The sequence below is a fragment of the Vicia villosa genome, linkage group LG5, assembly GCF_029867415.1.
Source record: "Vicia villosa cultivar HV-30 ecotype Madison, WI linkage group LG5, Vvil1.0, whole genome shotgun sequence".
Classification (NCBI taxonomy): domain Eukaryota; kingdom Viridiplantae; phylum Streptophyta; class Magnoliopsida; order Fabales; family Fabaceae; genus Vicia; species Vicia villosa.
The window spans coordinates 125,887,894-125,906,639 of NC_081184.1; the positions used below are offsets into that span (position 1 = coordinate 125,887,894).

General features: G+C 36.8%; 2 protein-coding genes across 2 annotated transcripts; one reads left to right on the forward strand and one right to left on the reverse strand.

Annotated features, from left to right (window-relative positions):
* The first annotated feature begins 4,519 nt into the window (after window positions 1-4,519).
* LOC131602375 (multiprotein-bridging factor 1b) lies at window positions 4,520-8,266 on the forward strand. The gene is made up of 4 exons (XM_058874463.1): window positions 4,520-4,761; window positions 5,114-5,197; window positions 7,620-7,702; window positions 7,789-8,266. Exons 1-4 carry the CDS (start codon window positions 4,623-4,625, stop codon window positions 7,906-7,908), a joined length of 426 nt encoding a protein of 141 aa, XP_058730446.1. The 5' UTR covers window positions 4,520-4,622; the 3' UTR covers window positions 7,909-8,266.
* A 1,387-nt stretch (window positions 8,267-9,653) lies between these two features.
* Window positions 9,654-11,430, reverse strand: LOC131602374 (phospholipase A1-IIdelta). Its single transcript, XM_058874462.1, is given in 3 exon segments — window positions 9,654-10,307; window positions 10,309-10,504; window positions 10,717-11,430. Coding segments are annotated over 3 exon segments (1,344 nt in total). The 5' UTR covers window positions 11,333-11,430; the 3' UTR covers window positions 9,654-9,775.
* Between the last annotated feature and the right edge of the window lie 7,316 nt (window positions 11,431-18,746).

Here is an 18,746-nt window from a genome sequence, read left to right on the forward strand (position 1 = left end):
AAGGTCCTCTAGTGAAGGTCCGGAAGATGAAAAAGTGGTAACATGGGAAGGGAAGAATCTTTCTAAGAACACTTTTTTGAGATCATTCCAGCTTGTAACAGAGTTCGGCTCAAGGTAGTATAACCAATCTTTTGCAGCACCTTGAAGTGAGAACGGGAAGACTCTCAGCTTGATATGGTCTTCTGTTATTCCTTTAGGTCTCAATAATGTAGAAAAAACAATCTGGAATTCCTTTAGATGCTTATGTGGATCCTCACCTGTAAGACCACTAAACCTTGGCAACATGTGTATTAAACCAGATTTCGATTCAAAGGGAACAACAACATCAACATATTCAATACATAAACCATTATAATTAACATCAAGCGCAGCTAGCTGCCTTAGTGTTCTTTGTTCAGCCATGGGTTCAACAAACACCGAAATACCGATTATGTCCCATACATGCAGAAACGAATAGAAAGAATAAAAACGATTAAAATAAATTCAGAAAAATATAAAAACACGAAAATTAATCTAATTAAGACAAATAAGAATTTTGAGAATTTTTTTGGATTTTTTTGACTCTATGAAAACAGTAAAAAATTCATTAAAAATAGAAAAACGATGAATTTGGCAATTTTGGGTCGAATTCCCTTACTCTTCTAGAGTAAGGGAGTATTGATCGCACGATTTTTCTACTTCCAGTAGGCAAAAATGTTTTACAATCGAATACAATTTTTGCAAAAACTGATTTTTTCGACTCTTAACGCGGATTGGCCAAAACCGTGAGGAAACTATGGCCAAAGCACACAAACACTACACCTAAGACTCTAATATCAGTTAATATTCACAAGAATCCCCGGCAACGGCGCCAATTTAATCCGCTGTCGCACACGGATCAAAAACGAGTATTTTGTAAAACGGTAGTTTAGCGGTAACGACAACTCGAATATCGTTCTCACAAGGATTCTTATTCTTATTAACTAATTACAGTAACGATTAATGGGGGGGGGGGTTTGGTTCAGATTTCGATTAAACAAAATAGTGAAAATAAGTGATTATCAAAATAAGCTGAAATGATTAATCTACTGTTTTGGCTTCCTAACTTATCATCGATCCAAATAATTTCCAACTCACAAGCGGATTCTATTCCCTTTTCGATTATAAAAATAATTATACAAGCGCAATTGAAATTATGTGATGTATGTTCCTAATTCCCGAATTAAGCAAACGGATTATATATAGCAATCGTGAATTAAGCAAACACGACAAACATACGCGGATTAAGCAAACGCGATTAAAGTATAGGAACATGCAACCATCGAAATAAATCAATCTAACCTTGGATAATATCGAATTAAGCAAACAACATATCAAAGATTAGAATTGAAAGGAAATAGATTAATTGGAAAATATAAGAACCTCAAAGTATCGGCGGAAACCGTTTACAGCAGATTAACCTCTAGGAATTAGTTCTTCATGATCAAACGTACAAGCTCTTCCAAAAATGTGAAATGGTGATCCATCGTGAAAAGTAAACTTGAACGTAAACAATACGGCCAGACCTAGGTAAAATGGGAGAGACAATAATTCGGGTCATAACCCAACTGGGTCAAACAAACATAACCCAGGCCCAAAACTAACGATCCAAAACTAAATAAAACTAATGCTGCAGCTTCAAACGAAATTGTGGAAAATATGCGCTCCGAATCTGACTTTGACTCCAACACGAAAGTTGTAGCTCTTTCTCTTAGCTTTCTGGCGATTATTAGAACGCCTCAATCGGATTCCCGGAACTCCAGTTATGACCGTTTTAGTGCAGACTGCTAATGCTGAAAATAAAGTGCGAAAATGAAATTAAACCAAAAATAAACTAAATTAGAAAAACATTATAAAAGATAAAAATAAGCAAAACAAACCAAAGAAATGCCTAAGTACAAACATAAAGGAACATGCATCAAAATGCACTGATCAAATTCCCCCACACTTGAACTTTTGCACTCCGAGCAAAATAAAATCAAAACAAAGAAAGCACAAATACATCAACAGTTACTCATCCTAGGCTACAAATCTTCTTCGGGTAAGTTTGCATCGACAAGTACTAATCTTGCACACTAAGGACATCGTAAGAACACTAACCACAGATATGCAGACATAAGCCTCCTAAATACACAAACCAATTCAAATCATATTATTTTACAATAACCGCTAATTTTACCAAACACTTCAATGAACTTATAAGCTAGCAATCTCAACCATCCGCTATAAGTAGGGGTGGACAACGGGCCGGGTTGGGCGGGTTCGGGCCCAAAAGTGCCACCCAACTCAACCCGCGGATGATTGTGTAAGGCCCATTTCCGCCCAACTCTTAAATCGGTTTGAACGGATTGGGTCTAGACGGGTCCGGGTTGATGCGGACGGTTTGTTCGGGTTGTTAAGATAATTGAATTTTCAAGCCCAGGAATATATTCAGCCTTTTCCCAATTTTTTTACAATATACAAATTTTATAATTTAGTAATTGTTTGAACTAGACCACCTCTATAACAAAAATTTATCTCCATTTTACTTGTTTCCTATTTCATCTACTGAAACTTAAACATTCCATTTTATTTTTTTGAATACATAATAAAATTTAATATACAAATTTGCCTCCTTTTAGAGACTCTAAATATAATATGGACATGATAATAAAACAACATAATATATAACAGAGTTCACAAAATAGCATCCTTAACCTCCTCTCCTAAAATTACAAACAAATACAACAAAGGTGAAAATAAACACATACCAAAAATGAAAAATCTAAGCTTTTGTTAGGCAAATACTCATAGGTTAACATCTTTTCTTCTCCTTGTATGCAGCAACCTATGTTCCTCACAAGATTTCTATGTTGGAGTTTTGAAATCAAAACAACTTCATTTTTAAACTCTTCTATGCCTTGTCAGAATACTTTGACAATCTCTTCACTGCAATTGTCATCCTATTGCTCAATATACCCTAAAACCATCACCCAAACTGAACTTAATAACTTTTCTTTTTCCTTTTTATAGAACACATTATATGTCCAGAGAAATACCGCAACTAGTGCAACTAGTTGTGAAATGTAAAGATATGCTTAAATGATTCAAAATTGACAATGTTACAGTAGAACATATTAAAATCGATGATAAAGAAGATTATTTACATTATAAACAGAACCAAAACAACCTTCACAATTCTACTGCAGAAGCTGCAATTATTTAAAAATTTATGGTTATGTTGAGCTCCAATGTCCGCATGTAAGGTTAGAACAAAATGGGTATTTGCTCAAGTAACGGTCTTCTGTGATCCTAACAAAATTCTAGCGCACAATCATAGTGAGATAGAGCAAAGAAATAAAATTAAAAAAAAAAACAAAACGAAACGAAACAAAGTCTATCAAACACAACAACAAATTAGAAAGATCGTAAATTTAAACATTCATTACCATGAATGCATCAAAAGAGGGGAAACTAAAAACAAGTCAAGATGAATGTGTATAATCAATTACAGTGATTAAAACAGAACAGCGTCGCCAATAAAACAGAGAAAAAAATATTAGTGATAGTTGCATATACAGTACACTCATCGAGAGTTGGGAGATAAAGAATATGAGTTGGGAGATAAGCAAGTTCTTACAGATTGTGAAAGAGGTCATACAGAGGTCAACAAATTCATTTCTCTTACCAGCGGAGTTGTGTTAGCCGCTAGGGTTTTTCATCGTATATGTGGGAGAAATGGGGATTGAAACATACCTAGAGACAAAACGACTGCGTATTGGAAAATATAATCAACTGAATCGGGCGGGTACGGATACCGCCGGTTGTTTCTCCATCAACCGAACCGCCCATTATAATCCGCCATAGGCCGCACTGTTGAGCCCGACAAACCGCTGGCCCGTTTGAAACTGTGGTTTTCGGTTTTATTTTTTCGGTTTTTGCGGACTGGGTCGGTTGTCGGTTCCTTGTCCACCTCTAGCTATAAGCTATAAGTCATCAGTCATCAGCCATCAGTCATAAGCTATAAGCTATTAGCTAGCTTATCAGTCAACTGCTATTTTTACCAAACAGACCTAATACCTCATGGTTTGGGGTTCTCACGCACGGTGTGTTTCTAAAAATATATCTTATTTTTGAAGGTGTATTTTTGAAAGTACATTTTTATTTTACGTTGATTTATTCTGTAAGTGTATTTATAAAATCTCTCTTGAACTAAATTATTTTAAAGTTTTCTCAACGTTTATCGGTTTAAACTACTTCCGTAGATGTAGAACTAGAAAAATCTATAAAAACCTTGACCAAATTTTTGATGTGTATCTCCAAAAATAGAAGACATTAATGTAATTGCGTCAGGTGTCTAAGAGTATTAAGGCGTGGATTAAGATATTGTCGAATTATTTTGAACTGGAATATATAAGTATAAAAATTGAAAAAAAATGATTATTTAAAATTTTTTTAAAAAAAAAACTCAATATCCAAGGATATTTTAATTTGGCAATCTACTACATTTAATTTGTAAATAAAATTTCCATCTCATCTGATTATATGCGACAATTTTATTTTCCATTTCCACCTTCGTTGAACTTGGAACCCTACACACAAAAACCATAACCAAAGAGATAAACATGTCAGGTGGCCCTATTTCTCAGGATTGGGAACCAGTCGTCATCCGCAAGAAAGCCCCCAACGCCGCCGCCAAAAAGGATGAGAAAGCCGTCAACGCCGCTCGCCGTGCTGGCGCCGATATCGACACCGTTAAGAAATGTTCGTTTTAGTTCCTAATCTAATTCAATAATATACTAATTTTGTTTCGTTTTATTTGTTATTTGATGCCTGGGTAAAAAAGTATAGATTGATTGATTAAGGTTTTTACCTCTCGGATCTTAACGTATTCTATTGTGATTGTTGTTGCCGGCTATGAATATGATGATTTGGTGTTGAGAAAGCAGATTTAATTTGCAAAGCATTTAGTTTTAGGGTTCTTCAAACAATAGCTAAATTTTAACATACTGATTGTGGTTGTATCTTGTATGTAATTGTCTTTTCCCTTTTTGTTTTATTTTATTTTTATGGTTTCTGATTTTGGATGGTGATTGTTCAATTGTTGTGTTTACAGATAATGCTGCTACAAACAAAGCTGCATCTAGCAGCACTTCATTCAACACTAAGAGGCTGGATGAGGATACCGAGAATCTAGCTCGTGAGTATTGCGTTTATAGATCTACTAGTTTTGTTTTTGTTTGTTTATGTGACGATTGATAGAACCTCAGTAGGGATTTATGAATAAGCAGCTATATGCAGATTGCAGAGGAAGATGAGGTGAATTGGATGGACTGTGTTGTTCTTCAACTTTAGTATTTTTCAAACTGATAATTTGGTCTTGTCTCCTGTCTCTTGCAACTGGACTGAATAGTTTATATGCTAGAGTATGTAGGTTGAATTGAACCATATGGATTGAATATTTGGTACCTCTAACTTTTGGAGTATTTTATCACAGGTGTTGTGTTGCTAGACATTTTATACCGTTTTTACATAATTGCTTGAAAATTTGTTATGTTTGGTAGTATTATTTTTCTTATTTTATATCACTAGATTCTACTTGGAGAGTTGAAGGAGGATTTAAATAAGAGATTGGAGACGAGCTTTAGAAACACATGGCTTTTGCCTTAGCATAAGTAAGACGGAGTATATGAAATGTAAGTTTAGCAAAAGGAAAAGTGTGTGAAGTTGGACACCATATCATCCCTCAAGTCATGCGGTTTAAATATTTTGGGTCCGTAATAAGAAATGATGGAGAAATAAAAGGAGATGTAAACCATCAAATTCAAGTTGGGTAGCTGAAATAGAGGAGGGCTTCATAGGTTTTATGTGACACAAAGGTACCGCCAAAGTTAAAGAATTATTTTATCAAATTGCGGCACAAGATATAATGTTGGGCGGTTAAGAATCAGCCCGAGAATAAAGCAAGTGTAAAAGAGATAAGGATGTTGTGTTGGATGTATGGTAAGACTAGACAAGATAAGCTTATAAATGATAGTATTAGAGAATGTTGGAGTAATACCTATAGTAGCAAAGATGGTGGAAAATAGACTTAGATGGTTTGGACATGTAGAGAGAAGACTTGTAGATTCTGTGGTAAATAGAGTAGATTAGATGGAGAGAAGTCAAACAATTAGAGGAAGAGGAAGACCTAGAAAAACTATAAGAGAAGTTATTAAAAAGATTTCGAGAATAACGATTTGGATTGAAGCATGATCCTTGATAGACATTATGACTGAAGTTGATCATGTAGCCGACCCCATTTAGTGGGATAAGACTTAGTTGTTGTTGACATGTTGTTGTTGTTGTTGTTGTTGTTGTTGTTGTTGTTGTTGTTGTTGTTGTTGTATATAACTAGATTCACCACTCAAATTACATAAGTCAATATTGATTTTTAGTCCAAGCACAACTCAAAAAAGTTTGTATAGCTTGGTCATGGAAGTGTGTACTTGTTACAATGCCCTCCTTTTGGAATCAATGGAGATTATGAATGCGCAACTCAAAAAAGTTTGTATAGCTTGGTCATGGGAGTGTGTACTTGTTACAATGCCCTCCTTTAAGAATCAATGGAGATTATGAATTATAATATGAATATGATTCAAACTTCATCACGCAAAACCAATTTTTTTTTCTTCTGCAAAGTTGTTATCTACTTCTTATACAGCTACTATGTTGGATTATTGTAATAGGGCTCGAAATCAATATAATGTGGCCCAAGTTCCAGATCATACAGAAAAAAGACCTAAAATATGACTTATACACAGAAAATAATAGGGCAGAGTTATAGTAGTTATATGTTATGACAGCTCTGTAGCCGTTATTTAGCATTTATTGATTATGGGGCAGTTATAGAGGGGATTTGAATAGTTCATGAACTTTGATTTTTCCTTTTGAACACTGAGAACTGTTTTCTCAAAGGAGAGCTTGTGCTGAGGTCCATAAAGTTCATAAAGTTGATCATGTAGCTGACCCCATTTAGTGTGATAAGGCTTGACTTTGTTGGAATTCAATAAAATTTCTATTATATAATGTTAAACTCATCTTGTGACTCCGTGTGACCTCTTTCTTGCTGTGTGTGTACTTGCTCTGAGTGTGTGAGTGATGACAGAAATTAGACACGGTCTCTTTCAATCTTATGGATAGTCAAGACCGATTTTACTTAAATCTAGTTTTGACTGTCCTTGTAAGATCTGAATAGTTAACGATAGTTCCTCTTACCTATTTGTTTAACTTGATACTCTATAATTTATATGTATTGGGTTATTATCTTTTACTTATGAATGATGAGATGCTGAACTGCCCGGGTCTTAGAATCATTAATTAGATGTCTTGATCAAAATTTTCTCTTCGCTTTCTGAGCATAAAACATTGTTGAACCTGATGTTCCATTGCTTTTTTTGTTCTTTTACTGAATGTGCACGCAGCATGCTTTGGAAATTGGATTCATGTAATATCATAGCATATCATGCTTATTAGAAGAGGAAATATAGCCACCTTTGTATTTCTTATTCCAAAATTGAAGCTTCTGGTTCATTTTTTCTGCTAATCCGTTGACAATCACGTGACTGGAATTTTGTATGCAGATGATCGTGTACCAACTGAACTGAAGAAGGCTATAATGCAAGCTAGGATGGACAAAAAGCTTACTCAGTCTCAGCTTGCTCAAGTATTATCTCCACCTAACATCAGTCTCTTATGTTCCTTATTAGTTGTTACACATTCGTTATCTAAAACAATCATGGTTACTTGCAGATCATCAATGAAAAGCCTCAAGTGATCCAAGAGTATGAGTCAGGGAAAGCCATTCCAAACCAGCAGATAATTGGCAAGTTGGAAAGAGCCCTTGGAGCTAAACTGCGTGGCAAGAAATGAGGAACCTGATTTCATGGTTGTTTGCTAGGTTTGCATGTCACTCTTGAGATGTTGTCATGTTTGTCTTTGCTCGCTGAGTGTGTATATGTAAGACAGATAAATGGTTTTGAGGACCCGTGGTTTTCACATGTTCGAATAAGTAAAGTTGCATTTTCAGCTTGAACCCTCTTTTCCAGTGATTGTGAGGTATGAATGCTTCATAGAGAAAGTGAGTGCTGTGTTTATCTTGGTTCATTGGCCAGGTTTGCAGGGAATCCAATTAAATGTAGAACACCAATGAATTTCAAAGTTTGAAAGAGTGAAATTTGTAACTTGATATAACTTTGCAGAGTAGTCGCCATCTTTAGTTGAGTTTTAAGTCTCCATTTGTCAAAATAAAGTGTTTTAATTAACACTACATGAGCTATGCCATCTTTAGTTGAGTTTTAACTCTCCCTCTGTCAAAATAAAGTGTTTTAATTAACACTCCATGAGCTACCTCCGTCATCATTGTTGGCATTTGGTGGCTGTTGGAAGAAAAGAAGTAGTGGTTGAGATGAAAAAAAAGCATACAGTTCTCCGAATTTATCATTTAAACCTTTTATTATTTGTTCTTGTTAGAGCTATTGATAACGGCGCTATTTCTGGATAGCAGCCCATAGTGGCGACCATCCGCAATGGAGGAGCGGTTCGTGTCTCAGTTTGAGATAGCGGCTGCTATTTGAAGTTTAGCGGGTAGCAGGAGTGGTGACCTTCTCTCCTGAGCGGGTTTGAACTGTTTTGAATGCGAAAATCCAGATTATCCCTTAAAATATATAAAGCTTGGAGGAATTTTGTGGAATTTTTTCAATTTTTCCTAATTCATAACACAAAATACAGGATTGAAGGTTTGATCTTCTTCTCACATGTTTTCTCTTGAGTTTTTCAAGTTCTCTTCTCATGATCTTCTTCCCAGTGCTGCATCCGTCTGCTTCGTTTCTTAACGTCGTCTCGTGCAATCCCTCTTCTTAAGTTGGTTTTTACTTCTCTTTTCTTCTTCTTTCTTATTTCTTTTCTTTATTACTCTATTTTCTTTATTTCTGGTTCTTTTCTTTCTCTCTTTTCTCTTCTTCATTCATATTTTCCTAGGTTTTTTTTTAAGTAATAGTCATTTAATAACTTTATCTTTATTATTCCTCTTTTATTTGTTTGGTTTTATATTAAATATATGTTTTTATAGATTATTCATATAATTAATTTAAAAAACAGTCAAATAACAATTATCCCGCTATCTGTTATCCTATTTCCTGCTATCTATTATTCTATTTTTGAGGTCGGCTGCTCGAAGAAGCAGTCAAACAAAACAATTGAGCTTCTAAAAGATCCATCAATTTGAGCAAGCTGCCTTAGAGATGAATAAAACCAATATTCAACAAACTACTGCAACAAAGAAAATAATCATATTACAGAGGTTTGGAGAAGCCTGGATGGAGTGGGTGTTCGCGATTACTGAAGGTTTGCTGAATATTGATTTGATTCTCAGTGGCAGGTATTGTTATAGAAACATAAAATGATCAAAGCATATCAACGAGTGTTTGTCTTATCACCCGCTGTTCCCACAAAAGTGAGTCGTGTAACATTGAGAAGGGAATACAAGAGCTTTAATCAAAGCGTTTGTTTATAAAGACTTTTAAAATTAGTGGCGACTAAAATTGATGAAAGAGTGATTGTTTGAGAATGAAAATGATCTTATATTAAAAGTAATTACAAGTGAGAAGGGTGAGAAATATCATCAATTAATTGTTGAAATAGAGTAACAAACAACTCAAATAACAATACAAATACAACATTATACAACATGATAGAAGCATGGTAACATGAATTATCACTCTATAGGCATTAAACAGAATCAATATTCTTCAGGCACAGGAAGATCCTCCTTATCTGGTGCATCAACCCATTCCCCATCTTCCCTTCTCACCAAACCTCTATTCTTCTCCACCCACCATGAAGCCGGTACATGACACTCTTCCTTCAAATAATCACAAGACTTATTCACCAAAGCCACACTCCTCTTCACCTTCAACTCAAACTCACCCTCACTCCCATTCCAACCAGCCACCACATGCAACATAGCCTGCAAATTATGCCAATCACTCGGATTCTTTGAATCACTCAAACTCGTCGATTTCCTGGTATCAATCACCAACTCCACACCAGTATACTCATACCCCAATAACTTCCCTGGATAATGTGGTATAACATCAATCACATTCCTCACGTGTAACACCTTCAAATTTGGAAACTTTTTGAACCTGTCATTGAATGCTTTGTTCCCAACTTGTGGGGAACCAAACACGAATGCAGCAACGGGAACGTCAGTTACACCGTTCTCTACCAAATCGAAAGCACTTACAATTGATAAACTTGCTCCTAGACTGTCCCACTAATACCACACTTGGATTTTCATTCTTGTAAGTGTTCAACAAACTTTTTATCTTGGATAGAATCTGTGTTCTCACACTTGTTTTTGTGAAAGGAGATTTTGGGTCGTCTGAGGTGTATATTGTCAGCCAACCCTTCATTATTTTCGGCAGTCTTTTGTCATCTACATTGTCACTGCTGCTGCTACCATCATCTGTTACATTACATTTATAAATAAAAAACATTCTAATTTTGTTACTAAATGTTAGAAACACAGTTTAAACCGTAGCTAAATAGAACATCATAAAATATTTGTCACGGGAACAAAATATAGTCCCTATTTGTTTTGTTAGCTAAACTATACTAGTCTCAGATACCTCCGAAATTTTAAGACGAGCCGGAGTTATCTGTAGAAAGATTGATTACCTTTATTCTTGTTTGGGAGGTTGAGTTGGCTGAGACTTTTAGCACTCAACAAGCCAGATGCAGACTCAGGCGCAGCACCAAACACGTTAATCCATTCAAGGTCCCTCGTGGTACCACGCCATACAATATATATTTCACGGCGACCCAATTCTCTACTCCGTTCATCAGAAGTAACAGCTATATAACCGATCCAGTTAGACTCACGGTCCCAACTCTCACGTGATAATGAGTGAAGCAAGAAGGCTTCAGGAACAGACACACGTGCAGTAGCGTAAAGAAAAGAAACAACAGTGTAGTGTGTCGGGTTTTCAAGCATGACTTTGTTAAAGAACGAGGATTTTCCGTAGCGGCTTGCACCGCAGTAGATAGAGTGTTGGTCGTTGTTGAAAGCATCGTAGGTTGTTTGTATGAAGTCACCGCAACGGAGTATGAGGTTGCGGAGGTTGAGGTCTAAGGGGTTTAGTAGTGTTTCCCAGTTGTTGCTTCCTAGGAGTTGGTTCCATGTGTCTTGGTTTATTGTTGTTGTTGTTGGAGGTGTTGATGATGAGGTTGTTGGTGGTGGTGTTTCTGTGTCTGTTGCCATGTTTATGGGACTTTTTTTGTGTGATAATCCCATGTTATAGGGAGAGTGTGAGTGTGTGTTTTTGAGGGAGTGGATATATATTTTGAGGAGTTGATGAGGGAAAATAATTGTGTGGTGAGATGAGAAAGAATCCAAGAAGATTAAGTTGAGATATTATATCATCAATTATCAATGTGAAATGTGTTGTTATCTTTTCTTTTGTGGGTGGAAATAGAAAGTGGTGTGATGCTTGACCTACCTGACACCATTGGTTTGGTGATGTCCTGATTAGTGTTTGTTTATTTTCTTTGTATGTGGACTTTTTTAGTTTGATGATGACTGAGTTTAATTTGGTTATGGCTAAAAACGACTTTTGAAATCAAACAATTCTTAGCAAAAGTTAAAAGGAGTGCAAGCGAAAAATTAAAGCCAATTAAAAAGTATGATGATAGCTTTGAAATAGACAATTTCAAATTTTTATGGAGTCAATAAAAGTTGCATAGAATGCAATGAGCAAAACATAGGTGAAAATTTGAACACTAATTTTAAGGAATTCAAAATTACAGCGATTTGACCCTAAAAACGAATGATGTTCTTCATATTTCATATTAAAGGAAGATAGTTGAAGAATCTCGGAAACAACAGAAGTGAGTACTAGAAATACTCAAACTCATATACAATACAATTTTGGAGCCTTGCACCATTCATAAGAAGTACATCTTTGGCACATGTTAATCAAATTGAGTCATAACCAGAAAGTAAACCTGATGTATATGTGTTGTGAAAAACGATACCAATAACAAAGTATAATAGGGAATTAGGGAAGAGAATAAGAACACAAGAATTGGTTATAACTGCTATTCTTTCACTTTCTCTTAAAACAAGATTACAAGTTTACAAGAATAACAAATAACCTCTCTCACCCTAAATTAGGATTTGCAGCTTAGCAATGATGAGAGACTAGTATGCTATTTATAATAAAACCTAACATACTAACTAATGGGCTTTTTCAGCAAGGCCCATTACACAAGCCAACTTAATAAACAAGCTAACTTAACAAATTAGGGTTTAAACACTAAAACCTAATTTAACATGCTAACAACCCTAGCATCTTCGACATCTGCATGCTAGACCCATCTTCGACTACAGCATGCACACTTCGACACCAGCATGTGAACAATCCTTCGACTTCATGCTTAACTCTGTCGAACTGTCGAACCAAGAAGCTACCCTTCGACAATACTAGAGTTCGATCCAATATCTCACAAATCTCCACCTTGGACCTAACTCTACAACGTCAAGGAACAAACTAGCTTTCTTCATGCAGCTTTATCAACTGCATACAGTGGAAAAACTTGCAACTCGGCAATGTCTTGGTGATCATATCAGCAGCATTGTCTTCAGTCGAAACCTTCAGCACTTGGACTTCTCCACGCTCGATTACTCCTCTGACGAAATGCAGCCTCACATCAATGTGCTTAGTTCGCTCATGATAGGCTGAATTCTTCGACAGGTGTATTGCACTTTGACTATCACATTTAACAGTGATACCTCGACCTTGAAGTTTCAGCTCCTTCGCAAAACCTTCAAGCCACAATGCTTCTTTCACAGCTTCAGTTAGGGCAATATACTCCGCTTCAGTGGTTGATAGAGCAACAACCTTCTGAAGTGTTGCTTTCCAACTAATTGCAGTGCCAAACATAGTGAAAACATATCCAGAAATAGATTTTCTGGAATCCATACAACCTGCATAATCAGAGTCGACATATCCTTCTATTACTGCTTTACTATCTTCACCCAAGGCTCCACCATAAATTAGGACTCTATTCAGAGACCCATTTATGTACCTTAAAATCCACTTCAATGCTTGCCAGTGAGCCTTTCCAGGATTCGCCATGTACCTGCTTACAAGACTTACTGCGTATGCTATGTCGGGTCTAGTACAGACCATAGCATACATCAAAGAACCGACTATATTAGCATATGGGATGCTATTCATATAGGCTCTTTCGACATCAGTACTGGGACACTGATCAATACTCAGCTTGAATTGAGGGTTTGTTGGAGTCACAACTGGCTTCGAATTCGACATACCAAACTTTTCAAGAATCTTCCGTAGATATGCCTCTTGAGATAGACATAACTTCGACTTCTTTCTATCTCTTCGAATGTCAATTCCAAGAATCCTGGAAGCAGCTCCCAGATCCTTCATATCGAACTCCTTATTGAGTTCAGCCTTCACCCTCATCACATCTTCAACATTGTTGCTTGCTATGAGAATATCATCCACATAAAGCAACAAAATAACAAATGAATTACCAGGTCGAAATCTGAAGTAAACGCAGTGGTCGAACTGACTTCTAATGAAACTTATGCGTGCCATGAACTTGTCGAATCTCTTATTCCACTGTCGAGGAGATTGTTTCAGCCCATACAAAGATCTCTTTAACTTGCACACATAATTTTCCTTCCCCTTTTCGACATACCCTTCAGGTTGCCTCATCAGGATCGTTTCATCTAGATCACCATACAAGAACGCAGTCTTCACATCCATCTGTTCCAGTTCAAGATCGAACTGTGCCACCATGGCAAGCAACATTCGAATGGACCTATGCTTCACAACAGGAGAAAACACATCATTGAAGTCGACACCTTCTTTCTGAGTGAAACCCCTTGCAACTAACCTTGCCTTGTATCTTTTCGACGTCACTCCTTCAATTCCTTCCTTAACTTTGAAAATCCATTTACAGCTGACTAACCTTGCCCCATCAGGTTTCTTGATCAGTTCCCAAGTATGATTATCATGAAGAGATTTCATTTCATCATCCATGGCCTTCAGCCATTCAGTCTTATTTCGACTCCTCATAACTTCCTTATAGTCTCTAGGTTCTTCGTCTAGAACCTCACTTGCAGAGATTAAGGCATAAGCTATAAGATCTGCATATCCAAGTCTTTGAGGTGGCTTGATGACTCTTCTCGACCTATCTCTCGACAATAGGTAGTCATCGTCAGTTTCCTCAACTTCAGCATCTTCTGCTTCTTCTTCGACTTCATCTGGGATATGCAATTCAGCATCAACATGCTCCACCTCAACAGGAATCTCTACCTGTTCCAGCTCTTCGTCAGATGTTTCTGTACTTCGACCAACATCATCAGTTTTCTTAAAAGCCATTTCAGCTTCATTGAAAACTACATCTCGACTGGTGATACACCTCCTGTGACCTGGCTCTAGGCACCATAGCCTATAAGCTTTGACTCCTTCAGGGTATCCCATGAACATGCATTTCAGAGCTCTAGGTTCGACCTTGTCTTGCCTAATGTGAGCATAGGCTATGCAGCCAAATACTCTCAGTTTGTCGAGATCTGGTGGATGTCCCGACCAAACTTCTTCAGGTGTCTTCATATCTAACGCTGTCGAAGGACATCTGTTTATCAGATATGTTGCTGTCGAAACAGCCTCAGCCCAGAACACCTTCTTTAACCCCGCACTAGTCAACATGCATCTGACTCTCTCCAAAATAGTTCGATTAAATCTTTCAGCCAAACCATTTTGCTGTGGAGTACCTGCAGTAGTTCTATGCCTTGCAATACCAAAGGCAGCACAAAAACTGTCGAATGCCTCATTGCAAAATTCAAGGCCATTGTCGGTTCTCAACCTCTTGACCTTTCTGCCAGTCTGATTTTCAACCAGAGTCTTCCAACTTTTGAAATTCTCAAAAGTTTCATCCTTAGTCTTCTGGATGAATATCCATAATTTTCTGGAATAATCATCTACTATGGATAGAAAATACCTTGCTCCTGAATGTGATGGACACCTTGCAGGCCCCCAAAGATCAGCATGGATGTAATCAAGGGATCCATGTGTTCTTTGTTTGCCTTTGTTGAACTTCACTCTGCAAGATTTTCAAGTACACAGGGTTCACAAAACTTCAGCTTTTCGATTTTGTCTCCACCAAGCAGATTTTGTTTCCCTAATTCGACCAGACCCCTTTCACTGACATGGCCCTATCTCATGTGCCAGATTTCTGTTTTCGACAAAGGTTTCGTGGATGCAACATTTGTCGAACCACTTACAACTTCAGCCTCAAGGGTATACAAGCCTTGTTTCTTCACGCCTCTCAAGACTTCCTTCGAACCCTTCATGACTCTTAGGATACTTTTCTCTCCTTGGAAAACATATCCTTTCTTGTCGAATTCACCAAGAGAAAGCAAATTTCTCTTCAAATCAGGAACATACCTGACTTCAGTCAACAACTTTATTGACTCATCATGGAGCTTGAATCTCACAGATCCAACACCTGCAATCTTGCAAGCCTTGTTGTTTCCCAGTAATACTGATCCACCATCTTGATCACATAATTCCTCGAACAAGTCTTTGTTTGGAGTCATGTGCCAAGTGCAACCTGAATCCATAATCCACTCCTTCTTAGAGTCACTGCTTGAAACCACAAGAACATCAGATGATTCGAAATCATCTTGAACAATGGCAGCGTTGCCATTATCCTTACCTCCATGATATTTCAAGCGTTCAGGGCACACCTTTCTTGTGTGACCCTCCTTCTTACAATGGTAGCATCGAATGCCAGATGCTTCGCCACTGTAAGTCTTCGACTGGCTTTTGCCTTTCTTCTTGTCGAACTTACCATCCTTTCGTAAGAGTTTTCCTTTAACGGCCAAACCTTCGCCAACAGTCGAAGGTTTATGCTCCTTTCGTTCATTCAAGTCCTTAGAGTACAAGGCTGATTGAACTTCTTCAAACGTCAGGGACTCCCTTCCATACAAGAGAGTTTCTTTGAAGTGAGCATGTGATCGAGGCAAAGCGCACAATAGTAATAGCGCTTGATCTTCATCATCGATCTTCACATCAATATTTTCAAGACAAGAATCAGCTTGTTGAACATATCCAACTGCTCAGCCAATACTTTGTCTTCAATCATCTTGAATGAATACAAAGCTTGCTTCAGGTAGAGTCGATTTACCAGCGATTTGGTCATATACAAACTTTCAAGTTTCACCCATAACCCTGATGCCGTCGTCTCCTTTGATACCTGCCGGAGAACCTTATCACCAAGGCTCAACAAAATTGCGCTGTGTGCTTTCTCGATCATATTTGTCTTCTCCGCTGCCGTCAATTCTACATTCATGGCTTCCTCTCCCTTCAACGCTTCCAAACAACCCTGCTGAACCAGTAGGGCTTTCATCTTCAAGCGCCACAGACCGAAATCATTCACTCCGGTGAACTTTTCAATCTCATACTTTGTTGAAGGCATCCTCTCCACGCTCACCGCACCAATTTGTTGTGAAAAACGATACCAATAACAAAGTATAATAGGGAATTAGGGAAGAGAATAAGAACACAAGAATTGGTTATAACTGCTATTCTTTCACTTTCTCTTAAAACAAGATTACAAGTTTACAAGAATAACAAATAACCTCTCTCACCCTAAATTAGGATTTGCAGCTTAGCAATGATGAGAGACTAGTATGCTATTTATAATAAAACCTAACATACTAACTAATGGGCTTTTTCAGCAAGGCCCATTACACAAGCCAACTTAATAAACAAGCTAACTTAACAAATTAGGGTTTAAACACTAAAACCTAATTTAACATGCTAACAACCCTAGCATCTTCGACATCTGCATGCTAGACCCATCTTCGACTACAGCATGCACACTTCGACACCAGCATGTGAACAATCCTTCGACTTCATGCTTAACTCTGTCGAACTGTCGAACCAAGAAGCTACCCTTCGACAATACTAGAGTTCGATCCAATATCTCACAATATGCAATGTGCATAACCAATAGTCTCTTTGAATAGAACAACATTTCTTTTATAAGAGGTTCCTATAAAGTACTATAGATACATAGGGTGTTAATACATTTTCTTCGTATAACTAACCCTCAAACCTAAAAACTCTATTTATTTTATTAGTTTTGATTTAAAAACTTCTTTGGATTTTATTTCGTTCTTTTCCTTTTTTTTTTGAAAAAATAAAATGTGGTGACGACTTTCACTAAAATACGAGTTGAGTCAAATCAATGGCTTAGTCTCAATTTTTCACCGCTACAGAAGTCAATCATAAAGACTCATGGGTGTTTGACAAACGCTGCATGCGTATGACTAATGTATTGTAACCATTGGATTAAAAATGGAGGAATTTTCTCATTAAGTTATCTATTTCTTTTATGATTATGAAATGTAATGACGAGTCTGGGGTACGACTAGAGAGATTGAAGTCTGTCACAAAGACTCAGGGGAGTTGTGACAAACGTTACATGCGTATGACTAAAGCAATTAAAACCCCATGATGTCAATGCACACATACATACAAATAAAGAAAACCTCAAAATTGGAAAATAATTGGCTCACCCCTTATTGGTACTAGCTAGCTCTGCGGTAGGTATTGTTAGACGAAGACAACAATCTAGAGGGGGTGAATAGATCCCCAATAAAATTTTCATATTAACATTATGTTTTAAAAATATTTTCTATGGCAAACAAAATAAATTTCGAATCGACACTCGTCTATCCTGAACCGTTAACGAAAGAATCAGTTATGCATATTAAACTGTAATTTTGAGAAGTTAACGTACCACAAATGATGAGAAAACTAATTAATATGTTTTTCTTAAATACGTTTGTATACTTTTACACTTTGATAATCAATTTTCAATGAAATAGTTTAGATTGCAATTATCTTACAAAACAACTTTAAAGTATTGTTGCTAATACATTTCCTTTGTGTTAATGATATGAAAAATCAATTGCAATTGTTTAGATTGCAATTATCTTACAAAACAACTTTAAAATACTTCAACGCATACAAAATTATCAGTATATGGAATTGCAAAGTAAATGAATTACTAAATTGTAAAGAGATCGAGAGAGGGAGGGACAGAGAGAGAGAGAGAGAGAGAGAGAGAGAGAGAGAGAGAGATTTGTTTAGGAAGTTTTCTAATCGACCTCGTTATGGGTGCGCCTTCCCCCAATTCCAATGGAATTGAGATATTCAATAGTTCATTGCAAGAAATAGTTTTTAAGAGAGAAATAAAAGTTCAAACCTCCAAATCTTAAATTTGATGTTGATTCTATCTTCTTCTCATCTCCTCCCTTTAAGCAAGATCAAGTAACACAATACTTTTAATTGATCCTCCGATTATCGTTAATCCTTTGACAGAAATTCTTTTCTTCAAAGCTTTCACTCGGCTGAATCCAAATTGCGAAATATTGTGACCCAATACTTCCAATTAATCCTCTGGTTACCGCTACTCCTTTGACAAAAACACATTTCTTCAAAGCTTTCACTCGGGTGAATCTAAATTGCAAAATCTTGTGCAAAAACCCCAAAATCACCAATGATCTTAAGGAAAAACCCTAACTGGTTTTCCCAATGAAACCCATAAAGAATTCTCAACCCAATTTGATTTACACTAATCCTAAATTAGACCTTATCAATCTTATT

Coding starts and splice junctions, on each gene's coding strand:
- LOC131602375 (XM_058874463.1), top strand. CDS start 4,623: ATGTCAGGTGGCCCTATTTCTCAGGATTGGGAACCAGTCGTCATCCGC. Junction 5,198..7,619: donor GGATACCGAGAATCTAGCTC/GTGAGTATTGCG, acceptor TTTTGTATGCAG/ATGATCGTGTACCAACTGAA. Junction 7,703..7,788: donor CTCAGTCTCAGCTTGCTCAA/GTATTATCTCCA, acceptor GGTTACTTGCAG/ATCATCAATGAAAAGCCTCA.